The 27284-nt window shown below is 49.5% G+C and overlaps 3 protein-coding genes across 5 annotated transcripts in view; all 3 read right to left on the reverse strand.

The window, feature by feature from the left end:
• Positions 1-1403: 1403 nt before the first annotated feature.
• On the reverse strand, positions 1404-10899 carry cables2b (Cdk5 and Abl enzyme substrate 2b). Its single transcript, XM_076026910.1, has 10 exons — positions 10080-10899; positions 5919-6014; positions 4931-5008; positions 4595-4703; positions 4324-4492; positions 4054-4151; positions 3467-3573; positions 3255-3374; positions 2998-3082; positions 1404-2859 (listed from the first exon to the last, which is right to left on the reverse strand). Exons 1-10 carry the CDS (start codon positions 10547-10549, stop codon positions 2698-2700), a joined length of 1494 nt encoding a protein of 497 aa, XP_075883025.1. The 5' UTR covers positions 10550-10899; the 3' UTR covers positions 1404-2697.
• Positions 10900-11128: 229 nt separating this feature from the next.
• ccm2l (CCM2 like scaffold protein) lies at positions 11129-17751 on the reverse strand. Of its 3 annotated transcripts, none has more exons than XM_076026906.1 (11): positions 17477-17751; positions 16434-16601; positions 16273-16356; positions 15546-15732; positions 14394-14935; positions 13831-13960; positions 13661-13724; positions 13372-13528; positions 12898-13036; positions 12251-12398; positions 11129-12175 (listed from the first exon to the last, which is right to left on the reverse strand). In XM_076026906.1, the coding sequence occupies exons 1-11, from the start codon at positions 17504-17506 to the stop codon at positions 12043-12045; spliced, it is 1782 nt and encodes a 593-aa protein (XP_075883021.1). In that variant the 5' UTR covers positions 17507-17751; the 3' UTR covers positions 11129-12042. The 3 variants fall into 3 exon arrangements, with proteins under 3 accessions (XP_075883021.1, XP_075883023.1, XP_075883024.1); XM_076026908.1 differs by having other exon boundaries at positions 15546-15729; positions 17477-17750; XM_076026909.1 differs by lacking the exons at positions 16273-16356; positions 16434-16601; positions 17477-17751 and having other exon boundaries at positions 15458-15723.
• A 1723-nt stretch (positions 17752-19474) lies between these two features.
• The window catches only part of xkr7b (XK, Kell blood group complex subunit-related family, member 7b), an 11720-nt gene continuing 3910 nt past the window's right edge, over positions 19475-27284 (reverse strand). Inside the window, exons 2-4 of the mRNA XM_076026064.1 lie at positions 21965-22072; positions 21500-21719; positions 19475-21300 (exon numbers count right to left, since the gene is read on the reverse strand). Of these exons, the coding sequence (XP_075882179.1) occupies positions 20505-21300; positions 21500-21719; positions 21965-22072 (1124 nt within the window). The 3' untranslated portion in view covers positions 19475-20504. The remainder of the gene's footprint in view (positions 21301-21499; positions 21720-21964; positions 22073-27284) is intronic.

Raw genomic sequence — 27284 nt, forward strand, 5'->3', positions numbered from 1 at the left:
TTATAAACAAGTTAGGGCCAAATAGTATTGTTGGAAAGTTTGACCAGATATATTTGTTGTTAGATTTTATTTAGAAGAGATTCTCGCTGATTTTATTGAGAAACAAATAGTTTTCCATAATTTCACAACTATCCAAATACTTTTCCCATTAACAAAAACATAGTGTTGAGAAAATGACTAAATAGCTTTCTGAAAATACACATTTTATAATCACTATGTAATTTTAATGTATTTATTCTACTTTGAAATTGTCCATGACAGGGTTGACATATTTTGCGGTTTGCATGTACATTGTCTGCTTGCAGTTAATTTATAAAAAAGTGTGGGAGCTTGACCAACATGCATTTCTAACAGCATAACATCTACTCAATACAATAAATGTGTAGTTAAATGGAAAATCTCTGCTTTGTTGGGGGGAGATTGGGAAGTCTCAAAGGCACCTTATAGTGATATTGACCCATATACAGTCTGGCGTTTGATTCACTTGGACGTTCTTGTTGCATCACGTGGTTGAACGACTTCAAGCATAGTCAGCCAGTGCCGCTGTGGTGAGAGCAGGTGGAATTTTCTGGGCGGTGTTCGACATCTGTGCTGAAACCACTGCCCATTGAACGTGCATGTGCGAGATGAGTCTTAAAGCTTGTTTTGGTGCCACCAGAACAAATACACAGGTTTGGCTTTCTACACTTTCATTCAGCAACCCTGAACCTTCAGCTCTGGAGCCTTCAGTTATAGACCTGGACCTTCAGCCCTAGACCCTCAGTCATGGACCTGGACCTTCAGCCATAGACCTTCTCTTTTTCTCTCTTACACTCATAGGTCCACTTATAACCCACCTATTCTGTGGCATATTTCTCCAAACACCCACCCTTCATGGTCAACACTATCGCTCCCCAGTGGTGATGCAGATAAAGTTGTCTGCTCTTCCCTTGAAGATGGTGTGAAGCAGCAACCATCCAACAGGGGCCTCTCCAAATTGATAGGACTTATTCTAACATTTTTAAACACAATAATTTCATAATAATTGAAACCAGCAAAACTTTGATGAGGTCTAATAATATATTCTTCTTTTAAATTCTCTTCATCTTTCTTCTACCTGTGGTTGCATTAAACTTCCTATTTGATCAGAATTAGCCGTTGGTTCTTGATTCACTCTGTAGCAGGGCAGCAGGCGGCTCAATTAGTTCCCCATCTTGTTTGTTTAAAAAAGAGGAAGTGATGGTCAGCACGACCACTCCTCACAGGAAGTCGAGCTTCGGCTCGTCATTAGAGCGCAGACCTTGTGGTTTCAACACAGGAAGTAAGTGACAGGAAACAGAAGATTCTGATTCTGAGCTTCAGCTGCAAAAAACCTCCAACAGCCAAGTATGGATGCGGGACGTTCAATCATAAACACAGTGAAACACAGTTGATGGTCTTTATTGTGTGACAAAATCACTCTTAACTCTTCCTCCGTTTTCCCCCGGAAGATTCATCCATGGCCACGCCCCAACACAAAACCAACAAAATATTTAATATAGTTCCCTTTACAGCATCAAACAGGAAGTGCATAAAAATATTGTGCATTTACGTAAAGGGAGGAGTGAAAGACAGTGGCACATGACAGGAAGGAAGAAATGAGGGAAGGAATGAAGGAAGGAGGAAAAGAAAGAAGGAAGGAAGACTGCATAGATGGTCACATCTCTCTCTAATGTAGAGAGGAAGAAGTTGTGTTGCTGTTGTGCTTTTTTTTTAACAACTTATTTGACTGATTGTCATCTCAGTTCAAGCTGGATCTCATCAGACTCATCAGACCGACTGTTTAGAGAGTCTCATTTCTAAATTCAAAAATAAAACCAGCAGCTGTGATGCTGCGCTGGAAGGAGATTATATTCATAAATAATTGCACATACATTTTCATTTTTTACTGGAATCAGTTTCTTTTCTCATTCTGACGTAAAAAAAACCAAAAGGTGTGGAAGATCGAAGAGAACAGCTGCATCCAAAAGAGATTTCACACCCACAATCTCCCGTCAATCATTGCTTGCACCATTTTACTAACAATAAATAAATAAACATACGTACAACACGCAGGCGTCATAGAAAAATATTGCTGTAAGTGGTAAAATTCAGTTTCAGGATTGCGACGCAAAAAAGACAAAGTGCAACAACAACGCTGGCGGCTCGGAGGGGCGGCGGCCGCCTCCGATTGGCTGAAGGAACAGTGAGTGGCAGGTTTTCACAGTGAAGACAGAACCAGTCCTCAGGTTGGCGGAGTCATGTGACATCACCGCGACAGGGAGCAGTGCACGGGACGTGTGATGTCATAGGGAGAGGGGGAGGGGCAACACCAGTACACACTCCTCCCCCTCTTTTGGCCCCCCACCGTCACCATCATGTTTCTTCGTAATGACCAGCAGAGGGTGGCCAACTCCAGGGTGGGTGAAGGTTGGAGGTTCCAATCCCTCCGGAAAGGCACTGAGGCAGCGGGCGGACGGGACCAGGAGACTGATGCTGGACTTCAGGCTCCGCCTCCTGTCATGTGACGTGAGCAGACAGCAGCAGCTGACAGCCATCGTTGATTAATGTGAATGCTCTGCTGCTGTTGCCAGGCAGATTTTGCAAGACGTGTATTGAAAGTAGACGGTCCTCCGTCAGTCAGAAGGTGTGTGTGTGTGTGTGTGTGTGTGTGTGTGTGTGTGTGTGTGTGTTTTGCTGCTACAGCTGCTGCTGCTGCTGCTGCTGCTGCTGCACCAGGCGACGGTAGTGAGGCAGCACTTTGCTGTCAGGTAGGTAGAGCGCCATCTCCAGGGCAACCAGGATGGTGAACTCAAAGGGTATCAACTCCCTCCTGCTGATCCGGAAACGCTCCTCCAGCTTCTACACACACACACACACACACACACACACACACACACACGGTCTCAAAAACCTTGCCAGTTACATTGTTTGCGTGTGTTTTTGTGTGTGTGGGTGTGTGTGTGTGTGTGCGAGCGAGTGTGTGAGAGAGACACTGACATCAATCAGGTGTTTGACCTCCTGCTTCTTCAGGTCACTGCTGATCTTGGCAGCCAATAGGAGGCAGGCTGCTGACACCAACTTCCTGGAACAACAAAAACAACAAGGACCATGTGTCAGGAAGTGATGACGGTTGGCAGCCCGCTGGTCCTGGAGGCCAACAGCAGGAGGAGCCCTACCTCCACTATCGCACAAACCATCCATTGCAGATGGTTTGTGACGACCAATCAGGAGCCTCTGCTCTACCTGACACCCACCTGTTCTGCTTGTTGAGTCGACCCTGCAGCACCAGCTTCTCAAAGTAGACAAAGGCCATGGCCACGGTGACGGGCTGCAAGCCGCAGTCCTCGCCCATGGCTCGCATCTCCCTCTTCAGGCTGCGGCAGAGGAACAGAGTCAGAGGACCAGAACCAGTAACAGGGCCAGGACCAGGGCCAGACCCAGAACCGGAACCAGTGGCCTGTCGTACCTGCGTATCTTGCTCAGAGTCAGTTTAACATGAGGAAACTTCTCCCTGAAGGTCTCGTTCATGTCCTTTTTCAGGTCCGAGGGCTTGACGTACTCAATCACCGTTGTCTAGGGAGCACCGGTCACACACACACACACACACACACACACACACACACACACACACACACACACACACACACACACACACACACACAATCAGACTGACTGTCCATCGTCTCCACCTCTCATTCTAAATTTCTCTTTCTCTTCATCTCTGACGCTGTGTGACTGAGTCAGGTACAACTGTTGTCACGTGATGTTATCAAAACTGGTTCAACCAATCAAAGTGCTGTTCCTCGGTGTGCCACAGGGAAGCACTGTGAGTTTCTTTCTCAATTGCAGGACAAAGATTTCTTTGAAAAACGTTCTAAAATAACAGAACCCACTAACTCAGATAGGCTGCAGTAGCATTTGAACCTGGTGGCGCTAGCCTCGACCCCAGCTGCTGATGTCAGCGATGTGTCGTGTGTGTGTGTGTGTGTGTGTGTGTGTGTGTGTGTGTGTGTGTGTGTGAGTGTGTGTGTGTGTTCTGTCCAGGAGTCTCACCATATAGGATGCAAAGACCAGCACACGCTTGTGTTTTCCACATGGCCACTGGGGGTCGCTCAGGAGGTTGGGGTCGTAGTCTGTCACATCGTCCAGACCTGGACACACACACACACACACACACACACACACACACACACACACACACACACACACACACACACACACACACACACACACACACAGTTTCTCTCCACTTCCTGTTCCAGACTGAATTCATGATCATCCGAATGCTACTGTGTGCATGTGTGTGCGTGCGTGTGTGTGTACCAAGGTCCAATCCCACGGTGCTGTTCAGCCTGCTGGGGGCGCCACTGCGTCCCGGCATGCTGTGTGTGCTCCTGGAGACGGGAATCTGCAGCGTCAGGTCGCTGGTGGACGACGGCTTCTGTCGGACTAGAGCGTTGGTGGGGTAGAGGAACTGGGCGTATGACACTGACTGACAGAGTGAGAGAGAGAGAGAGACATGAGAGAGAAATGACTCACATGACGTGTGTGTATGTCTGTGTGTGTGCGTCTGTGTGTGTGTGCGTGCGCTCACCCTGCTGTAGGTGTCCAGGTGGAAGCCCTCCAGTCCAGGCAGCATCTCCAGAGTGCTGGAGATGTTTCCAGAGGAGTGTCTCCTCCTGGGCTGCGACAGCATGGGCTCGCTGGGCACAGAGCAAGCTGTAGCATTAGTATCTTTCAGCTTCACAGGAATATTTCATCATAACACCTCAAAACCCACAATGACCACAAGGCTGGCAAGAAGCTGAGAGCTTTGCAAGATAAGCCATCTAAAGTTGCATTTCTTCTCCTTCTGTCGCCTATCAACGCTTAACGTGCCAACTGTGTGTGTGTGTGTGTGTGTGTTTGTGTGCGCGCGCATGCTGCTCACCTGAGGTAGATGCTGTCTCCGTAGGGAAGCACAGAGAAGGCAGCGCAGAGAGAGCGCTTAGCGCAAATCAGCACGATCCTGAGGGAATAAAACAAACACACACACACACACACACACACACACACACGCACACGAACACAAACACAAACACAGACACAGAGAAGAAACTCAGGCTTACACAAGAAAGCAGGTGAGTGGAGCCACTGCAGCTGTGTGAGTGTGTGTGTGTGTGCGTGTGTGCATGTGTGTATGTGCGTTGTCCGGGCTGTTGAAGCTGCTCAGTGTGTTTAATCTGAGCATCTGGCCAAGGGCGCCGCCAGTCTGCAGCATCTCCATCGTTTTATATAATCCGGATTAAAGAAAAAACAAATTAGGAGCTTTAAGAGGTCATGTGACCAGCTGACTGGCTGCTGACTCACACACCACATCAAACCTTTTATCTTTAAACTGTGTGTGAGAGTCGCGATCACACATTCTCACACACACACACGCACGCACGCGCACGCGCACACACACACACACACACACACACACACACACACACACACACACACACACACACACACACACACACACACACACGGCTCCTCCCCAATGAGTCATAGGAACATGAGGGACAGGAAGTGGTGCTGTGGGAAGTTCACCCATGACCTTTACAACAACAACAAACACTGAAGAGACGCGTGTCCCGCCCCCCACTGGCTGGACAAAATAACAAGGAGAAGCAAACCTCACCTACTGTCTGAAGGTCATGTGACTTAGCCAAGAGCACAAGTGTGTATTTTCCCTCGAAGTGAACTGGTCACGTGACCCCGTACGTCACGTCGTCTGACGTGTAATGCGAAAAAAAAGTGCTTCCATTACACTTTTGTGATATTCTATTGCCATACCTTTTTATCGCGATATTTAGGTTTTGCGCAATTCATCGGGTAATGGAAACGCAACTTGTGAGAGTGTGTGTGTGTGCATGTGTGCGTGCTCCACCCACCTGCTGCCTCTGGTGTCGTACTGCTTCATGTTTTTGATGAAGTGGATCTTCTTGGTGTGTCGCGGCCTTGGAGAACCTCCAGAGAGGTTCCTCACCCTTTAGACACACAGACGCACACAATTCAGTTCCGGGTCTCAGCCAGAGTGAACACATAAAACACTGCTGATTTAAAACACCTAATCTGTGTGTGCGTGTGTTGACCAGGTTGTGTCACTGTGTCGACCTTGTGGATTAAAACAGATCTCAGTGTGGAAGCAGGCCAGAGTGCTGCTGACATCACAGCAGTTATATAACACATGCACACACGTACGCACACACACACGCACACTCAGCGTCTGTTTGGTTTTTAATGACTCGGCAGCTCTTATCACACGCACACACATACACACACAATGGTCAAATCTCTAAACAGCAGCAGATGTTGATCAGGACTAGTGTGTGTCTGTGTTTGTGTGGACTGGGTTGTGTTGTGCTGCTGGGACCCTCTGACGGTTCCGTCTCTGGGACTGTGACCTGGGTCATGTGATTCGGAATCTTCCCAGCATTCCATCTTCCTGGGAACTGTGCTTCACAGATGCTGAGGAGGAATGTTTGGGGCTGGAGGCGGAGCCAGTGATGATGAGGAGGATGCGGAGGATGAAGGTGAGCAGTAGCAGCCATGAGAAGTCTGCCCCCTGCAGGTCCTGGGCAGCATTACCAGGACCACCTCCAGGATAATTATAGCCATGGCTGATAAACAGCATGTCTGGTGAAAAACACCAATGTCACTGCCACCTCAGGATCAGGACTAGATCTGGACTAAGTCCAGGATAAGCCTAGGACCGGACTTGGTTCCCCATCTCCATTGGAACCAGTCAGACACAAGTCCCAGGATGTTGTTTGTTTGTCTAGTGGGAACGGAAGAATTCCTCACCGCTGATGACAACCACGTCATAATATCGACAAGTGCCTGAGACCCCTAGTGGTGGGAGGAGGGAACACGTGACTGGCAGACTGAGGTGATGAGATTGAAGGATGATGATGATAACGGTGGTGGTGGTGATGGTGGTGATGGTAATGGGGGTGATGATGGTGATGGTGGTGATGGTGGTGATGGTAATGGGGGTGATGATGGTGATGGTGGTGATGACAGTGATGATGTTGATGTTGGTGATGAGGGTGACGGTGATAATGACGATGATGATGATGATGATGATGATGACGGTCATGATGATAATGATGATGATGATGATGGTGGTGGTGTTGGTGATGATGGTGATGGGGGTGAGGATGATGATAATGATGACACAGGGGGAAGATATTCGCATTAGCACAAGCGGCCACTGCCTTTGAGTGACACTAGGGAGCAGCGGTGTTCCTAGTCAAAAACCGGGAGCCGAACCAAATCTTCCAACATGAAAGATCAATATGAGAGTTTACTGGAACATGAAGCTGGTTGTGACATCATGAAGGGATGCAGAAGGAGGAAACAAGTCCATGAATGCATCAGCTGCTGATCTAAGGTCAGTCTGGTCAGCTGACTGCTCGCTGTGGCCGAGGTCACTTCCTGCAGCTTCCAGACTGATTTATTTCGAGTGGCTTTCTTCACTCTGACTCATGAAGGTATTAATAACTGCTGCTGCAGCTGAAATAAACCAGAACAAACACTGTCTGGCCCTTCAAAATAAAACTATTTCTGTTCCCCGAGAGGCCTTTTATTTCCAAACCCTCTCATCCCTTTTTTAGCCTTTGCCAGTGTCTCCACTGACTAACTGTGGGATTATGCCTTTAATCTGAGAGACGCTCTGCCACCCTCTTCTCCTTTCCTCCCCCTCCCTTAGTCCTTTTCTTCTCTGTCATTTCTTGTCACCCACTTCCTGTCCCCTGTCATCGCTTTACGTCACCTCTTTTCAGCGAAAAAATAAAAAAAATAATCTGACAAAAGGAGGAAGAACGTCTGAAACAGTCATTGCGGTGAATTCAAGACGCGGATTAATAATCCGCACTGCGCGCACACACACACACACACACACACACACACACACACACACACACACACACACACACACACACACACACACACACACACAATCCCTCTCTTACAGCACACACTGTGATTGAACTGCAAGCGGCCATAGATTAAATGTTCAGCTATCTAAATCCTTCCACACACACACACACGCACACACACACACACACACACACACACACACACACACACAATCACACTATACTGTGTGTGTGTGTGTGTGTGTGTGTGTGTTACATCAGCCGATTAGGACCTCGGTGGTGAGATTAAGGCCTCTGATGTTGGACTGAAGCTGATCATGTGATTCGGCAAGACTCAGCTGTGGCCACGCCCACATCCACCTCAGCAGGTGAGTGTAATCCAGCTGCTACACTGACATGGATCCCTCTGGGATGATATAATCCAAGGCTGGTGCAATATGCACCAGGTCACTATTACCAGAGCCACCAGCAGGGGGCCACGACTGCCTGCGTCCGTCACCCATCTGTGACGCACAGACCCTGTGACATCACGCCGATCGATGACATCACCAGGACGTCACAGCACCATCTCCCACCAGGGGGGGTTGGGGGGGGGGGGGGGGGCAGTGACTGGTAACACCTCTGGCTTGTGCGTGTGTTTAGGGTGTGGTTCAGATGTTTTCACTGCAGAGGCATGTCCACACACACACAGATGATGTCATCATGCTGGCTTTGTGTGTGTTAGCTCAGGGGGTGTGTTTAATTAGTGTTTGTGCTCAGTCTAATCAGTATAGAACTCAGTTGTCTACCAGTGTGTGTGTGTGTGTGTGTGTGTGTGTGTGTGTGTGTGTGTGTGTGTGTGTGTGTGTGTCTCTTTGAGCAACACTTCCTGTCCAGACATGCTGGTGATGACGGACCCGTCATGAAACAACCGTGGAGTTGAGAAGCTCTGTCAACTGCTCAGCTTATCACAGGCCAGATCAGCCCTTTGCAGGTCACCACCCCCGTTCTACAGTGAAGGAGGTCTGGACCAGTACCTCCATCCACCAGGCTATTACTCCGACCCCAAACCAGGACCTCAAACTCCGGTAACCTGATCAGAGGTCTGAGCTCCCAGGCAGTGAGGGCAGTGCAGACTCCACCCCCAGTGACCATCCACACTGGTTTCACAGTGAAGGAGGTCTGGTTCTGGTTCTGGCTCTTGGAGGATTCACAGTGCTGCTCATGAGTTCCATGTCCTGGAATTTCCCCAGCTGGTCCCAGTGTAAACAACTGGAAAAATGTTTATGGACAACCTTCTTGATTGGACTGCAACACGATGACAAACCTCACCCATCAACACTCACTCACTCACACACTCACACACACTCTAATCCACAGATTCTGGGTCACTGTGCTGCTGTGCAGCTTGACTTCATGACTGTTGGAGGTTTGTGACGACCTCAAGCCGACTTCCTTTCCATTCCAGAAACAACCACATTCAACATCCCTCCACACCCCACCCCTCCCCACACACATGTGTATTCAAATATACAGTAGGTGAAGGCCAACAAGAGCAGAGAAGCCGAGGCTAACCTTGTCAACCATCTGCAACACTCTTCACATACAATACAACAGTTTGATTCAGTTTGTTGCCTGAATTTTCATATTTCGTATGACAACGAGCCGCACATCCCTGTTCATCAACATCATCTCCACACCACAACGTCACAGTCAGGAGAACCAGGTCCACATGAGACAAAATTTACAATGAGATTGTCTAATCCACTTTCAAACCTTCGTAAACACAGAACCTGACACTGCCGGTCAGCACAAACACACAGCTAACATCGAATCCAGTCTCAAACCAGTGTAAACAGAGAACCAAGATCAAAATCTAGTCTCAAACCAATATAAACAGACAATCAGAAAAATAATCCAGTGTCAAAAGGACGTAAACAGAGAACTAGAATCAGAATCCAGTTTTAAATGGGTGTAAACAGAGAACCAGAATCAGAATCCTGTCTCAAACCAATGTAAACAGACTTCATATCAGTGTAAAAACAGGAAACTGTCCATACAGAAACCAAAACAATGATGATGTTTCAGGCCGTAGAGTTCACAGCAGTTTGACAACAACTGAAGCAACGTCTAACCCATCCACCACAAGTCTCTCCTCCAACTCAGACGCCGTCCGATGCCGGCTTCACTCACCTCTGCCGCGGCTCGGAGGAAACCGAGCTGCAGCTCTGGACCGACAGCAACGTGGAGGACTTCCGCGGTCCGACGGGTGACGGCAGCAGGCTGCTGTTGGACGGGGACAGCAGGTGGCTGCTCCCCGGGGAAGGGAACGAGCCTCTGCGGCTCCCGAGCAGCATCTCGGCGCTGCCCGGGTCGGTGGAGCCCGAGTCCGACGGCAGGACGAGGATGGGCGGCACGCCGGGAAGTCCCGCTGAGGTTCCCAGCTCTGGACACTGTCCGGCCACAAGCCGGGACTCCGGCTCAGGCTCCGGCTGGGCGGGCTGTCCGTGGACCGGCCGCCCATCCAGCGAGATGTTACTCAGGAACAAAAGAGCGGCTTGTCTCCGACGAGAGTTCTCCCGGTTCCTCCGACTGGCCTCCCGGTTGGTGAGCGGCTTCCTGCCAGGCAGCCCGCAGGCTGCCGCCGCAGCCGCCGCCGCCATGATCCGAGTCCCGCCGAGGAAGTCCGCTGAAGGACGGCGGGGAGCCGCCGTCAGACCCTTTTACCCGGCCGGGACCGCACGACGCCCTCCGCGGCCCTGATTGGCCCAGAGCGCAGAGCGCGGTGACGTCAGCGCGCAGCCGCCGCCGCCGGTGGCCACGCTGTAAACAAGACAAATTGGTCAATACATGGATCACCGTTTTCAGTGTTAAAACGCACCCCGGTCTGGCCGGAAAACAGAAGTGCGTATGTGAACGCCGGCGACGGAGTGTGACGGAGTGTGACGCTGCGGACCGCTGGGGCCGCTCTCCCCGGAGCCGGCTCCGTGACACCTGGCCGGCTCAGCAGGGCGGACACACCGGGGTTAGAGGGCTAAATATAACCCGCAGGATCACCACCCTGCTCCAAAACAAGCATCATCATTAACGCCTCCTTCGCCACGTGACGTCATCACAGAGCGCAGATAGCGGCCAGGCGTCCAAGATATAGCTAAAGCAAGGAAAAGGCAACTATCACAACAAGTGATGACTTCTGTGACTGGCTGAGCGCAAACTGAGCTTGAAAATGATGAGAGCACATCTCATTTTTCAACCGGACTTTATTTTGAATAACTCATATACATGTTCCACATAAGTCTGCCCACTGAAACCTGTGTTAACCTAGTGTTTAACAGTCAATGATGAGAGTCAGTATTGATTGTGAACAGCTGCCGCTGTCACGCAAGTAGCACATTATAGGAAAATCATTCAAAGACCATTTGCTCCACACTAAGTGCTTCAATTCACACACTATAAGCACCCCCAAATACCCTCTTTTCACACAAACACTCTGACTGAAGTCTTATGACGAGTGACCTCTGACCTTTATCAACAGGAAGTAGCTGTGACATCACAGGGCAGTGCAGCAAACAACATCTGTTCCTGACAACGCAACATTGTTGTTGTTGGATTGTGTTTATTGTGTGGTTAACTGAATTAACACTCTGTGTGTGTTTGTGCTGTGGCAGACCAGAGGTGAGCGGACACAGCGTTATATAATGTGTGTGTGTGTGTGTGTGTGTGTGCGTGTGTGCGTGTGTGCGTGTGTGTGTATTGCCCAGGGTTCTGCTGACTCGCCCTGATTCTCAGTCAGGCTGACAGAGGAGAGACACTGCCGGGCACAGCAGCAGTGCATCATGGGAAGGTCATGAAGCTGCCGGGTCAATACAGAGCATGTAAACACACATGGAGGGAGGGAGAGAGAGAGAGAGGGAGAGAGAGAGAGTGAGAGAGACAGAGAGCGAAAACTAAACAAATCTGTCAAATATGAGGTAGGATGTACAGTAGATGTACATCTTCTTTCCTCTACCGCCCCCTTGTGGTGAGTTTAGGCACTAGCCCAGAAGAAGTGATTCATATTTGAAGCCTTAAGTGTGCAGATATGAGGTCCTGGAGGTCCTGGAGGCGCTGGAGATCCTGGAAGTCCTGGAGGTCCTGGAGGCTGCCCTGTGATTGGTCAGAGGTAGTAGTCCTCCTCCTCAATGTCGGCGTGTGTGTCCTGGAAGCCCAAAGCCTGGATGTCGTGGGTGATGTCGCTGATGCGTCGGTTGAACTCCTGAGAGCCTGAGGCCAGGGAGGAGTTGTCGTACCTGCAGGGGGAGAACCAGGTCTAGTCAACGTCATCATCCTCGCTTGGACGTGATTGACTGCGCGGCGGTACCGACCCCCTGATGGCGGTGGCTGACGTGCTGCTCATGCTGCGTTTGATTCGTCCAAAGCTGTCGGTGAGGATCCCGCCCTCCCGGATCCCAATGCTCTCCAGGAAGCTCTCAAACACGCCAATGTCTCGGTCAGGGATGAAAGGACGCATGCCTGGGAGACGGAGATAAAAAAAACAAAAAAAACAGCGGTGTTTGGGCTGACGCCGCTTATGTGGTTGCGAAGGGCGCCTCCTAGTGGAGATGGTGCCAAATTCTAATTTTTCCTCCATTCTTTTTCCTTTTAAATTCTTATCTATATCTTGTTTATGTTATTTTGGGAGGCAGTAGGTGCATTTGAGTCGAAAACATTTCTATTTTATTCTCAGGACAGATGTGGTTGTTTATGTGTTTGTGTATCTGTTGTCGTCTATTTTATTTTTATTCAGACACGGCACAGCAAATTTTGTTGTACTCAGGTGCAATGACAATAAAGTTCCATTCTACTCTTTCTATTCTACTCCGAGGAAGACTAGAAACGCTACTGCAGGAAACCACCAAAAGAAAAAGAACACTAAGCGGAGGAGTAGCAGCAGCAGGAGGAGGAGGTGGTGTAGCCCGCCATGCTCCTTCAGGGGGAGAAAGGTCAGAGTGAGGGTGCTGCTCTTTCTCACCCAACAGCAGGAACTTGCGCTGGTCTCCGTAGAGCCGCAGGAGCTCGCTGCAGAAGTGCTGGATGTTGGATGCCAGGCGGTACTCCCTCAGCAGCATGGCAAAGTGCTGCAGCTCCAATGCACTCAGCCGCTTACGCAGCTGCACGAGTACACACACACACACACACACACACACAGTCTAGATTTTTACATGATTTTTACGACTGATTTATTCTACCAATGTGTAAAAAAAATCATAAATGAACCTTAAAATGAAAATCATTCTAAATGAGTCAGTTAACCCTGAGAAATGTCACTCTGATGCTAACAGTAACTGTTGCTTTTTAATCTTGTTAGCTTAGTGCTAACAGAAAAAAACAGAAGAAAATCCTCTTTTTCAAAGTTGAGAACTACTCGTTTAAAAGTCAAAGTTACGGACGACTCTATGACCTTGTCCTTGTTCCTTTGCAGAGACATTCACACACACACACTCACAGTGATCATGTACTCCTGCATGAGCAGCAGGGCGGCACTGTTGTCCCCTGAGTCGCTGACCTCCGTCAGGCTGCGGTGGGAGTCCTGCAGTGATGCCGACGAGCTCTCGCTGTACGTCTCGCTGTAGTAGGGCTCAAAGGCCTCCTGGGAGCCATCACTGGTCACACACACACACACACACACACACACACACACACACACACACACACACACACACACAGACACACGCTTGTGGCATCCAGAGGTGAGGTTGTGTGTGAGTGTTGTGTTGTTGAGGCTTTCTGCTCACTATGAGCTGCAGCAGCTGAACTCGGGCTCGTAGCTGTAGGATGCGTCGCTCAGGCAGCTGTCACCTGCAGAAGGACACGCCCCCGTCAGCACACCGCTAACAGACACCTGCGTGTGTGTGTTTGTGGCTCCACCAAGCCCCAGTGGGAACGGAGTGAGGGAGGGACTCACTCCTCTGCAGCCAATAGCGATCCGGCACACTGTGGTGGAAACCGGCTCTGTCCACACACTCGATGGTCTGGTGGCCGTAGATGATCTGGAACATCTGACAGATCAGGGAGCAGTACTCCTCTGCTGCATCCTGCACACACACACATATTCAAATATAGGTAAAGACTGACAGCAGTGAAGCAGAGGCTTTTTTGTCAACCATCTGTGACGCTCTTTACATTGGAACAGTTTGATTCAAATTGGTGCCTGAATTCCGATGTTTGTGTGAAAACTCTCCACCCCAGAAGGTCATAAGCAGCAACTCTGACCGACAGCACAAACACAGAGCTAACATCTAATCCAGCCCCAAACTAGTGTAAACAGATAACCTGAGGGTGTGTGTGTGTGTGTGTGTGTGTGTGTGTGTGTGTGTGTGTGTGTGTGTGTGTGTCGGGTTGAAAACACTGTGACAAACTAAACATGTTCATTGATTGGCTGTGGTGCCCCCTGGAGGGAGCAGCCAGGAGAACTCGCTGAAGGTGGCTAGCTGCTAAGCTAGGCTAGGCGAGGCTTGGCTAACCCACCCTGCTCTCCACAGCCAGGATGACCAGGTTGCAGTAGGCGTCGGGGCAGGGTGTCGGCTCCAGTGGGTTGTGGTTCCGCCTCTCCCAGCTGCCGTAGCTCCGCCCGCGTTCCCAGCTTCCTGTGCAGGCTTGCCGTCGCTCCCAGCTCCCGCCGCCGCTGCTACTGCCGCCACCCGCCCTCCTCTCCCAGCTGCCACTGGTGGGTCGGGCCCGGCGGTTCTCCCAGCTGCCACCTGTCTGCCGTGTTTGCTGCCTCCTCTCCCAGCTCCCTCCCACCCTCTTCCTCTCCAAGCTCCCGCCCCCTCCTCCTCCTCCTCTGTCTCCGCCCCCTCCCCTCTCCACGCTCTGGTTCTTGTCGTGGTTGCTTCTGGACAGCGACGGCCTCCAGTCCACACCGCAGATGGTGTGTCTCCTCTCCATGGTGCCCCCTGCGGGCCGAGGGTCGGCGTTGCAGCTCACAGTCTGGCGCCGCCCCTCAACGCCTGGGGCCTTCTTCCTGTCCAGGCTGTCGTCCCCGGCGACCACTGTGTCCACGTTCAGACCTGCCATCAGTGTTGGGGATTTACCAGTTCTGTGTAAGGTTGTTACGTAATTTAATCACAATATAATTGTAGTCAGTTACATTGCTGGGAAAAAAAAGTGTAATTAAATTACAGTTACTTGTGGAATTATTCATGGGCACAAGTTTAATTACATCTGCCCAATTTTTACAAAAAAAGGGCCTTATTATTAATCATTTTATTTTTGTCGCTTTGTATTGGCTTCCTCGTGCACTAGCTTGTCATGACCACCATTCTCTTCGGTTTACCTCCACAAATGAAAGTTTGATACTATTCTAAAGCTTCTTATTGATTCTCCTGTCAATTTGGAAATTGCAGTGCGCCCTACCACTCGCCAGTTCACTTGTCTCTCTCTTGCGCGTAGTCTGAGCGATTATTCAAAATTTAGAAAAGTAATCAAAATGTAATCAAATGTAATTAGTTACATTACTTTGACAAAGTATTTGAAACAGTTACACTACAATCACATTTTAAAGAGGGTAACTTGAAATTGTAACCAATTACATTTGCAAAGTAATCTTCTCAACCCAGTAAGAAGAACAGCTCCACCTGGAGCAGTTGACGAGAAGGAGGAGACTCCTCTCCTACTCACCTGTCTTGAGGACCAGCAGGTGCAGTGCGTCATCCCTCAGGTAGGAGGCAGCGGCGATCTGGTGCGTGGGGATCCTCATCAGGAGCTTCTCATTGTCCCTCCAGGTGAGCAGGAGGCAGCGAGCAGACAGGCTGAGGATGCAATCCTGGTCCAGGCTGGTTTTCAGGGGCAGCACCTTCAGCTGCTGCTGGACACCACAGAGACCTTCAGGCTGGAGCTCCACTCTCCAGGTCAGCATGCAGCCGCTACCAGGCACTGCGGAGCTCTAGCTCGCTGTCTTAGCCCTGCCCCCTGCTGACCTGGGCTAGGATACACTTTGTTGTACTTCACACACATCCTGCCACCTCACTCTTCTCTCCTGCTGATGGCAGGATGCGAAGGAGGAGCTAAGGCAACCAAAGTTATGTACAGTAGCAGTTGTCTTCTAGCAAGCTCATCAGTCTGACCCTGACCCTGATCCCTAACGTTAAGAGTCAGGGTCAGGGTTGTGGTCAGGTTCAAAATCAGAGTCGAAGTCAGCGCCATGGTCAGGATCAGCATCAGGAAAAGGATCATGGTCAGGATGGGGGGCAGGATGAGGTTTAGGGTCCTGATCAGGGTCAGGGTCAGGGTCAGGATCCGGGTCAGGGTCAAGGTCAGGGTCAGGATCAGGGTTGTGGTCATGGTCAGGATCCTATTTAGAGTCAGGGTCAGTTTTAGGGTCAGGGTCAGGTAGGCGGCACCTCACCCTGGCAGCGTCAAGTAGCTGCAGCAGCTCGTCCCTGCTGGATGGGTTGAGGGAAACTGACACCCAGGTCAGGTGACCGAGGAACTACAGTGAGAGGGAGGAGGAGTCAGTCAATCATGGCACCAACCCAGTGTGCATTTGATTGGCCACCTAGGCTCTACCTTGACCTCCTTCTCCACGTAGTCGAAGATGAGCCTCTCAGGGTGGATGAGGTAGTCGGGGGCGAAGAGAGGCACAGTGTGTAGCGGCCGGCGGTAAACGCTGCTGCGCTCCACCGGCCGGCGGCTAGACTTGGACCAGACCAGACGCTTGATGGGCGAGACAAAGGTCTGCAGTGGGAGAAGAAGATGGTCAGCATGGAACCCTGGTTGTTCAGCGCAGGTTTCTCGCCGAGTGGTGGGACGAGAGAAGAAGAAAAAGGTGCTTTGAGGCAGGAAGCCGTGGTGGGAGGCGGTTCCACCACCATGGTAGGAAGTGAAGACGAACATGTTCCTGTCTGAAAGCTCGACATCTCCCCCTTCAGCTACTGCCACTGCTGTGGTGGAGACGTTGAGGAGGTCAGTGGACCTACTGTAGCTTCCCCACCTACCTGCTCCTCATGCTTGTTTGAGGGCTTCATGGGAGAGAATCAGCTACTGAACTGTTCCAGCACCATGTATCTGATATTCCACCTTCTTCTAAAGGTTGGAATTTATGGAAAGAAACTTAATCTACATCATCGCTTATCAACAATGTGAAAAAATAATCATCCAAAACCTCTGTAAAAATGTTATGAAAATATGTTTAGTGCTGTAGTGTGTCTGATTGGAAAATACCAAAATAACTAACAATCTGAAGAACTACCGAACTGAACAACTAAAGACCTAGAGAACTGAAGAACTGAACTGAAGAACAAATTAAGAACTGCGCTGAAGAACTGACAAACTGTACTGAAGAACTGAACTAAAGTATAAACTGGAGAACTGAATAACTAAAAAAAACTGAAGAACTGAGGAACCCCTATTACTAACTACACTTAATTAGCTCATTAATTCCATTGAATTATTTTTCTTTGATTTGAATAATTATGCAAGTTAAGTCTACGTATGTGTCTGTGTAATACACACACACAAATGTTGTATGTGTAGAAAATGTAAAAAAATGACAATAAACGTATTGTGGAAAAAATTAAGATAAAAATCAACGACTTCTAGCTCTACTGCACCTTCTTGGATCTCTTGGGCTCATAGTCCATTGTGCTGTGGTTCTTAGTTCACCAAGCCTGCTGTGAAAAGGGGAGGAAGAACCTGGTCCTGGTCCTGGCCCTGATCCTGGCCTTGGCCCTGGTGTTGGACCTGATCGTGGTCTTGGTCCTGGTTCCAGTTTGTTCAATTTTCTTGGTGTCGCTCACTCACTTCTTTCCATTGTTGCTGCAGTAACTGCGAGTTATTTTAACTTCAGCTGCTTCACTCCAGTTGTAACACAGACACACACACACACACACACACATGCGTGCACACACATGCGCGCGCACACACACACACACACACACACACACACACACACACACACACACATACAAACAGGAGAACAGGAAGTCGAGGAAGCTAACTTCCTGTTCAAGAGGAAACTCCACCAGGCACTGATAAGGTCCATTCTGTGCAAACACAAACACACACGCGCGCACACACACACACACACACACACACACACACACACACACACACACACACCAGTTTATGTAAAAAGTGCATTAACTATATATATATATATATATATATATATATATATATATTTACATATATATATATATGTGTGTGTGTGTGTGTATATATTTATATATGTCTGTATGTGTATACATATATGTATATCTATATGTATATACACACACACAGACACGTATATATATATATATATGTATATATATATATATATATACATATATATATATATTGTGTGTGTGTTTTGTGTGAGAACATGACGACTGGGAGAGACGAGGGACAAAAGACAGAGGAGAGCGACAACTGAAGGAGAGACTGAACAACAGTGATGACGAAGGACAAACAGGAAGTGGGTGTTGGCAGTGCGGTGTGTTGCCGGCGAAAGAAAAAGGCGCCTCCTGCTGGTTGTTGGGGCCACACTGGGCCCCGTTTACTACAGTTTTAGTTCCCATCTACAGTTTGTTCAGCTTGTCGAGACACTTTCAGTGGTTTTTCTGCTCGTCACTCGGAGGATGTTAAAGCAGCTTTATCAAAAAACCTACACACATACGCACGCACGCACGCCCACACACACACACACACACACACCCTAGTATAGCCACCACGCTGCTATATACAGATATATAGAATGAGTAAAAAAAAAAATCTATCTTCACTTTGTACATGTTGATATTTAGACTCATATGAAAGACATGGCCACTCTGTGAGTAAACAATAAATAGAAAACAAATAGAAAAATAAATCAACACAAATACTTGCATCAATAATCAAAGATGACATGAGTTTTGAACTCACCGCTCACTATTTTTTTTCAAGTCAATAAATATTCAACGCACCACTTTTTTTTTTACTGTTATTTCACCTCGACGACGACGGCGCACATCACCAGCCAATCAGCGGGGCGGAGCTTTACATTGGCGGCCCTCTGATTGGCTGGAGGATGCGTTATCTGTACAATAGCAACGTCACGTTGGACGTGACGTTGCCGGCGTGGACTTAGAGTTGTTTTCAGCACCATGAACAACCAAGTCCAGTTTACATCCACATGAGAAACGTCCCTGGAGATCTTCATGACCAGCAGCCCCTCCGAGCCACCATCAGCTGACACACTTCATTTCATCCTGAATGATATTCCCTAATGAAGGTAAACTGAGTTTGTGTGTGTGCGTGTGTGTTTGTGTGTGTGAATGTGTGTGTGTGTGTGGGTGTATTGTGTGTTTGTGTGTCGGTGTGTGTGTGTTTGATCATATCTTCTTGTCTTCTTCAGTCCTAAGTCTGAAGTTTTGTGATGTCAACACTGCTGTCACTTCCTGTTCCTGTTGAGATATTGGCACTCACAGCATACAGCTGATTGGCCGCAGGAGGTCATTGTGCTGAAGCTCCTCCCACACATGTCTGGCAGGAAACAGCAGAGTACGCTGCCGGTTTCAATGCTTTCTTCCGTGGGTCTGGTTGGTTAGCAGCTGAATGGACATAATGGTCCAGAGAAGCTCTTCCTCCTGAACACTGGATGATGGAATGTCATAGCTAGAAATCAATTAAAAAACTCCTGTTACTTCCCGTCATCACCTTCACTGGTCCTCCAGCAGCTTTTTACAGCAGAACCACTGGAGATGGAGAAGATCTGCTGGGGAGAATAACTGCTGGAGATGCAGAAGAACTGATGGAGATGGGGAATAATCATTGGAGACGGAGAAGAACCGCTGGAGATGGAGAAGAACCTTTGGAGAAGGAGAAGAGCTGCTGGAGATCTGGAAATGATGGTCAGGAGTCTGGCTGATAAAGGTGCTGCTTCCACACGTCCATCACCCTTCATCATCCCATCGTCCTCTATCCCTCACATCCGGCTGTGTGTGTGTGTTTGTGTTAGTTTACAATAAACTGCCGGGCCGCAGCCTTCAGTTCACACTATTTCCTCCAGTCCCATGTCGCTCTGTGTTGAATTGGACTTGACCTGCAGGTGTTGGAGCATCCATGAGGACGGCGGTCAGTTTGTGAGGGACATGCAACCTTCTGGAGGTGGGTTTACTGAGACGGGGAGGGTGAGAGTGTCTGGTTTCTGGCTGATGGTTTACAACACACCGTCCTACGGGTTTCTACTCACAGACTGGACGACTGTCACACAGTAAATCTAAATCTATTATATGTCAACTAGACGTAACGTCCCTTTACAAGTAGATGCTGTCAAAAGCCTGGAGTGGCCTCCTCCTCTTCTTGTTCACCTCTGACCTCTAGCATATCCAGAAGGCAGCAGGTCTGGCAGTCTTCTGGCCTTTAGGATCATGTCAAACTGCTTTCTCTGTAAATACAACGCTGCCGCTCCTTTTATTAATTATCATTGATTTTTTTTAAACCGCCGAGCCTCTAAAAAAAGATCCCTGTTTGGTTTCGGCCCCTGTGTCTTCCCAGGGTCCAGTTGGCAGCTGGGGACGGAGCCTCGCTCATTGACGACTGAGCGTCAGTCAGATTGTACAATCATATCGAGTCTTCTCCACCAGGGGTGGTGAGGCGCTGTAAAGCCAGTCCTGGGACTCAGACGGTGGTCTCGTACTCCAGGACCTCCTTGCTGCCCATCAGGCTGCTGCGGTACTGGATTCGGGGGCTGATGGCCGAGGTGGTCTCCACCAGCAGGATGGTCTTGCGGAGGCGGCGGTCGATGAAGTGGGCGTCCCAGGCTGGGTAGCGCTTCCTGGGCAGGTCGATCCGGATGACAGGGCCCTCCTGGGAGCGGGACGAGGAGGAGGTCCTGTGCAGGAGGGCGGGGGAGGAAGAGGCGGGGGAGGGGCGCACCTGGAAGACGGGCAGGCAGGAGTCCCTGTCCCGGTCCCGGTCCCCAGGAACCGGCTCGCCGCCCTCCTTAGTCCTGGGGAGGGTCCTGGGCGGGCTGGTGAGGACCACGTCCGTCTGGGACGGTGTGAGGCAGGCGTCCATCACGCCAACCACGCCCCCTGCACCCCCAACTCCCTCGTCCACGCACCCTCCCCACTGCGAGGCCAGGACGGGGCCATCGGGGTGCAGCCAGCAGTAGTAGACCAGCATGAAGAAGGTCCCCAGGGCGAAGCTGCAGGCCACCAGGCAGACCACCACCAGGGCCGAGGAGTCGGAGGTCAACGGGCCACGGTAGGTGTACCAGGCTGCCGTCAGCGCCACGTTCTCCGCCAGTGTCACTGCGTAGTAGACGCTCATGCGGATGCGACTGGGCCCCTCCTTCACGTTGAACCAGCAGAAGATGTAGATGATGCCCACTACCATGTTGTAGATGATCTCCTCCCACTTGGACATGCAGAAGTCTGTCTCTCCCTGGATGATCCAGAAGGTCATGATGCACCTGGAGGACCAAAACCCATGTTAGAACATCGTGAACAGGACCACTTGACTCGGACATGTTACGCTGCCCCCTGCTGGTGTGGCTGTGAACTTGGATTTTCTTTGATCATTCTAAAATACTTTGTGGTCCCCTGACTAATCAAGACTCTCATCAGCTGTTTTGTGCTGGTCACCAAGACGAAGTTCTGATGAAGACACACCAGTGGCTGACGATGAAGATCCCGAAGTAGAGCTGGAAGACGGAGGCGAAGAGGGCGAAGGCCACCGTCCTGGCCCCGATGGTGAAGAGGTGCCACAGCATCTGGGCCACGACGGCTTTGTAGGACATGGGCAGCTTGTCATCCCGGGAGTCTCGCAGGACCTTCTGGTAGGAGGCGATCATCCAGGCTAAGGACACAAGGGACGCTGAGGCCGACAGACCTGAGGATGCAGGCAGGGAGTGGAGATACGCGGTTAGCAGGTTAGCAGTTAGCAGTTAGGTCTGGTGGATGGAGACCCTGGAGGCTCAAGGTTCCAACAGAACAGAACCTTATGATCATCATGGACATCGTCAGAGCGCAGACAGACAGCATCATTAGTGTCATTAGCATTGGTAGCATCATTGACAACGTTTAACTCCCTGTGTCCCTCCTCCCTCTATCACTGCCTCAGCCAGGTGGACTCACCCTGCAGCGGGAGGACAGCGTTCCCGTGGATCATGATGCTCAGCTGCAGGACCAGCTGGGGGGCGGACTTCAGGAAGGCTTCCAGGAGGCGGAGCATGGTAATGTCGCCTCACCTTGTCTCGCCTGCTCCTCATTTGAAAAAGGTGATGTGTGTGTGTGTGTGTGTGTGCGTTAAGAAGGGACAAATCCAAAATCAACACACTGTCACAGTTCCAGCAGGTGGCGCTGTGGTGGCCGGGGACTGTCAATACTGAGTCACTTGGGCATGTGGGTGTGTGAGCACCACCCAGAGGGGCCGCATCTCTAGCTGTGTGTTCAGTTCCTGCTCAAAACTGGCAGGACCAGGACCCAAAGAGCATCTGCAGAACACAAAAGCTCCACTCAGTGGCGCCAGTCTCACTCTGTCTCACTCTCACTCTCTCTAAAGTCTAAACTTTCAGAGGCATGTGACCAAAAAAGTGTAAATAGCATTTACAACATTCAGATATATACCTCTGCCAAACATACAACGCAGATTTACTCAATATATAAAACATAAAACGTACATGTTAAACAACTCTGTGCAAAATTATCTACCAAATATTGCTTCATCTTGTGGGTTAGACAGGCTGTTGATGTCCTACAAGTGGCTTCTGCCCAATGTTGTAAATGCTATTTACACTTTTTTGGTCACATGCCTCTGAAAGTTTAGACTTTAGAGAGAGTGAGAGTGAGACAGAGTGAGACTGGCGCCACTGAGTGGAGCTTTTGTGTTCTGCAGATGCTCTTTGGGTCCTGGTCCTGCCAGTTTTGAGCAGGAACTGAACACACAGCTAGAGATGCGGCCCCTCTGGGTGGTGCTCACACACCCACATGCCCAAGTGACTCAGTATTGACAGTCCCCCGGCCACCACAGCGCCACCTGCTGGAACTGTGACAGTGTGTTGATTTTTGGAATTTGTCCCTTCTTAACGCACACACACACACACACACACACACACACACACACACACACACACACACACACACACACACACACACGTACACATACACACAGACATGTACACATCCACACACAGATAATCCTCTCTGTTTACTGTTAGCAATGGCTATAGTTAGCATGATTTAGTAGTGAGTGCGAGGCGTGATGTGATCAGCAGCTTGTGGCGATTGATGAAGATTGATGAAGACAAAATGCGATGCAGTTATCATGGGTGTCCACAGAGGTCACTGTTCAGCCCCAGGATGTGTGTGTGTGTGTGTGTGTGTGTAAAGAACCGGGCTGGATCCACATCCACACATAGATCTGCATCACGTAGCTGCTGACAGTGAAGCAGCATCAACAGCGACCTACTTACACAACCGCAGAGAGCAGAGGATCATGGGAAAACAGGAGGAGAGGACAGAGGGGGGAAAGACCAGAGGGAAGAGAGGAAGAAGAGGAGGAGAAGAGACAACCGAGAGTGGAAGTGAAGTCACTCGGAGGAGGAAACAAGGAAGACAAATCACAAACAGGAAGAACAGAAAACAATGGGAAAAAAGATGGAAAATTTCGGAGTGAAGAATGAGAGAGGGGAAGACGGCAGGAAGTGGAAGATGAAGGAGAGGAAGAGCAGGGAGGCAGAGATGAGGAAGGGAAACTTCCAGCATCATGAGATTAAATCCAGAAGGAAGGAAACCACGAGAGAAGTGGAGATAAAACTGAGGTCAAACTAATCAATACATCAAAATGGTTCAATAATTGCCACTGTAATCCACTGTAATCACTGTAATCTACTCAGGTCACAGCTCCTCAGCAAGATAATCTGGACCAGTTTATAATTCCTTCATCACTGTAATCCACCCAGGTTACAGCTCCTGAACAGGATAATCTGGACCAATTTATAATTCCTTCATCACTGTAATCCACTCAGGTGACGGGTCCTTAATAGGATAATCTGGACCATATTATAATTCCTTCATCACTGTAATCCACTCAAGTTACAGCTCCTGAACAGCATAATCTGGATCATATTATAATTCCTCCATCACTGTAATCCGCTCAGGTTACAGCTCCAAAACAAGGATAATCTGGACCAGATTATAATTCTCAATTTCACTGTAATCCACACAGGTTAAAGGTCCTGAACAGCACAATCTGGGCCAGATTATAATTCCTTCATCACTGTAATCCACTCAGGTTACAGGTCCTGAACTGAACAGGATAATATGGACCAGATTATAATTCACCCATCACTGTCCACTCAGGTTATCAACCAGTGATTTAGCAGAAAATGTCAGTGTTGACAGGATGAATATGGATAAGGATTAATATCCTCCTGCTGCTCTGGCTCCTGTTTACAACAGTCTACTGATGACGAGAGAGTGGGCGGGGCCACAATCCTGCCTCATTTGGATTGGAGGGTGAGATGTAAAACTGATGCAGTACCTGTTGTGTGTTCACACACACACACACACACACACACACACACACGCGCACACACACGCGCGCGCGCGCGCACACACACACACACACACACACACACACACACACACACACACACACACACACACACACACCACTCATCTCCAATCTGTGATGATCATGTGAAACATGTCAAATATAACACTGGTGACACTGAAGACGAAAGAAGTTCGAAGCAGGAGGCGACAAACACTGTTGGATTATGTGTTTGCAGATACTGTGTGTGTGTGTGTGTCCATAGCAGACTGTTGCCATGGCAACACAGTGATAGCAGGCACTGCTGAACCAAACCAGAAGACTTTTAAGCACACTCACAGCGTTGATTACCTGGCAGGTAATACACACACACACACACACACACACTCTCTCTCTCTATCCCTGTCTCTCTCTCTCTCTCTCTCTCTCTCTCTCTCACACACACACACACGGCTATAAATATCTATGTGGCACTCAGAGTAAATCAGTTGTCAATCCCCGAGCTGCTGTCCCACATAACCACTCAACTGAGCTCTGTGTGTGTGTGTGTGTGTGTGTGTGTGTGTGTGTGTGTGTGTGTAAGGGAGAGAGGGAGAGGGAGACTGACAGAGAGAGGGAGGGGGGGGGGAGAGATAGAGGAAAAAGAAATGTAATTTTTATTTATGCAAATAGTGTGTGTGTGTGTGTGTGAACATGTCATCCTTCTGAGTGACGCAGCCCTTTGGCCAATCAGTGCTAAACGGATGCACTGCCCTCCCGTGGTAGCAGAGAGAAGCTGCTGCTGAAGTTTGAAATAAAACAGAAAGACAATTCAGCCTGGGACTCTGGCGCCCCCTATGGCCAGCCTGGGAAAAGGCGGGAGAGCAGAGACAAAACAAAAATGATGACATCATCTCTTGAAGCCACAGAGTCCAGGTACACACACACACACACACACACACACACACACACATACACAGTCTGTAGCTGTGCTCATAAAGGTGAGAGGAAAAAAAACACAGAATGCTGAAGAAGGAGAAGAAGGAGACCCTGGTCATGTGACACCCGCACTGTCTTCATCTATGTGTCCTCCACAATCACATGAGCCTTGAAGGCCAGAAGATCTTTTCAACATGACCTCTGCTTTGGTGGAAGGAAATCCTCTGTTTACGGGCGCGCGCGCACACACACACACACACACGCTTCCATGAAGAGGTGCGAGTCCTCATCACTGCAGCAGCTGCACCTCTATTCATTTCAATATAATAACTCTCAAAGATGTAATGAAGAGGAACAGACCATGAACAGGATGCCACTGTGTGTGTCTGTGTGCGTGTTTGTGTGTGACGGGGAAACAGCACACCCCTCCGTGCGTGCGTGTGTGTGCATGTGTTTTTGAAAGAAACAAAGAATGTAAATACTGAAATCATTACTGACTAGCACTGACTTCTTCTGGTTCCATCCTGTTTTTCACAGGTTCCTACTGGCTTGTACTGGATCCTACTGCTTTTCTACTGGCTTCTGGTGATTCCTACTGGTTGTAACTGGTGTGTCATACCATCAGTTCCTGGTCTGGTGCGTGTCTGAAGAACCTGCAGCCCTGACTTAACCAACCCTGATAAGAACAAGACCAACATCTGAAGATGCACAACTGGAACCACCACAGGAAGTACATCAAACACTGTGTGTGTGTGTGTGTGTGTGTGTGTGTGTGTGTGTGTGTGTTTGGCTGTGTTCCCAGGAAGCTAACTGTGGTCAAACCAAGTTAATTAAATCGAGAAATTTGTTGAAAGGAGATGAGATGCACCTACTGCTGAATCTCCTCTCTCTCTCTCTCTCTCTCTCTCTCTCTCTCTCTCTCTCTCTCTCTCTCTCTCTCTCTCTCTCTCTCTCTCTTTTTCACATACACACACGCACACACACACACACACAAGGAGATGAGTCATGGGAGAGGAGGGGTGGCTGTCAGGAAGATGGATGGGTGAAACAATGAAAATCAATGGAGTGTGTGTTTTTCTGACAACTGACAGTTTGAAGTGTGTGTGTGTGTGTTTGTGTGTATGTGTTCAGCAAATCACGTCAATCTCATGTTGAAAGTTCAATTTCATTCAGACTTTCAGCAAAAGCTGCAACAAGCACGCACACACACACCCAACGGCACGCACGCACACACATACACAAACACACACTTGTCCTGTTGACAGAATGACAAGAACAAAAAAATTAACCACTGATAGAAGAGTTGAAGAGGAGGTGAGGGGGAGGAGGTTGTCAAGAGGAGGAAGAGAGGAGGTGGTGAAAAGGAGGTGAGGAGGAGGTTGTGAAGAGGAGGTGAGGGGGAGGTGAGGAGGTGGAGAAGAGGAGCTGAGTAGGAGGTGGTGAGAAGGTGGGGTGGAGGAAGTGAGTAGGAGGTGGTGAGAAGGTGGAGTGGAGGTAGTGGGGAGGAGGTGGTGATAAGGTGGTGAGGAGGAGGAAGTTGGGAGGAGGTGGTAAGGAGGTGGTGAAGAGGAAGTGGTGAGGAGGAGGGAGTTAGGAGGAGGTGAGGAGGTGGTGAGGAGGAGGTGGTGAGGAGGAGGGAGTTAGGAGGAGGTGAGGAGGAGGTGGTGAGGAGGAGGGAGTTAGGAGGAGGTGAGGAGGTGGTGAGGAGGAGGTGGTGAGGAGGAGGGAGTTAGGAGGAGGTGAGGAGGTGGTGAGGAGGAGGTGGCGAGGGACTGAGAGGTTCTGCTGCTGCTTGAACACAGTGTTGCTGAAGATCAACCAGCTGTCTGGAGCTTCCTGGCTCCCTAGAGGACGACGCAATATCATCCTCTGTTGTCACTGGAGCACCACCTCAGCAACAACGTGGTGCTCTGCTGCCCCCTACCGGCGAGGGCTTATACTGCACTGATGGAGGCAGAGAAGCAGTTAGACCTCTGTTTCCAA

Source organism: Nelusetta ayraudi, unplaced genomic scaffold (assembly GCF_046127955.1).
Source record: "Nelusetta ayraudi isolate G7.1 ecotype Tasmania unplaced genomic scaffold, CSIRO-AGI_Nayr_v1 ptg000019l, whole genome shotgun sequence".
Classification (NCBI taxonomy): domain Eukaryota; kingdom Metazoa; phylum Chordata; class Actinopteri; order Tetraodontiformes; family Monacanthidae; genus Nelusetta; species Nelusetta ayraudi.

What these genes read in the sequence shown, in the direction of transcription:
- cables2b (XM_076026910.1), bottom strand. Translation starts at nt 10,549, where the DNA reads ATGGCGGCGGCGGCTGCGGCGGCAGCCTGCGGGCTGCCTGGCAGGAAG. An exon ending in TGGTCTTTGCATCCTATATG is followed by an intron (nt 3,574 to 4,053) that starts GTGAGACTCCTG and finishes GGTGCTCCCTAG; the next exon opens with ACAACGGTGATTGAGTACGT. An exon ending in CGACTCAACAAGCAGAACAG is followed by an intron (nt 3,083 to 3,254) that starts GTGGGTGTCAGG and finishes TTGTTGTTCCAG; the next exon opens with GAAGTTGGTGTCAGCAGCCT.
- ccm2l (XM_076026906.1), bottom strand. Translation starts at nt 17,506, where the DNA reads ATGGACTATGAGCCCAAGAGATCCAAGAAG. An exon ending in TCGCTATTGGCTGCAGAGGA is followed by an intron (nt 13,725 to 13,830) that starts GTGAGTCCCTCC and finishes GTCCTTCTGCAG; the next exon opens with GTGACAGCTGCCTGAGCGAC. An exon ending in GCGCAAGTTCCTGCTGTTGG is followed by an intron (nt 12,399 to 12,897) that starts GTGAGAAAGAGC and finishes TCCGTCTCCCAG; the next exon opens with GCATGCGTCCTTTCATCCCT.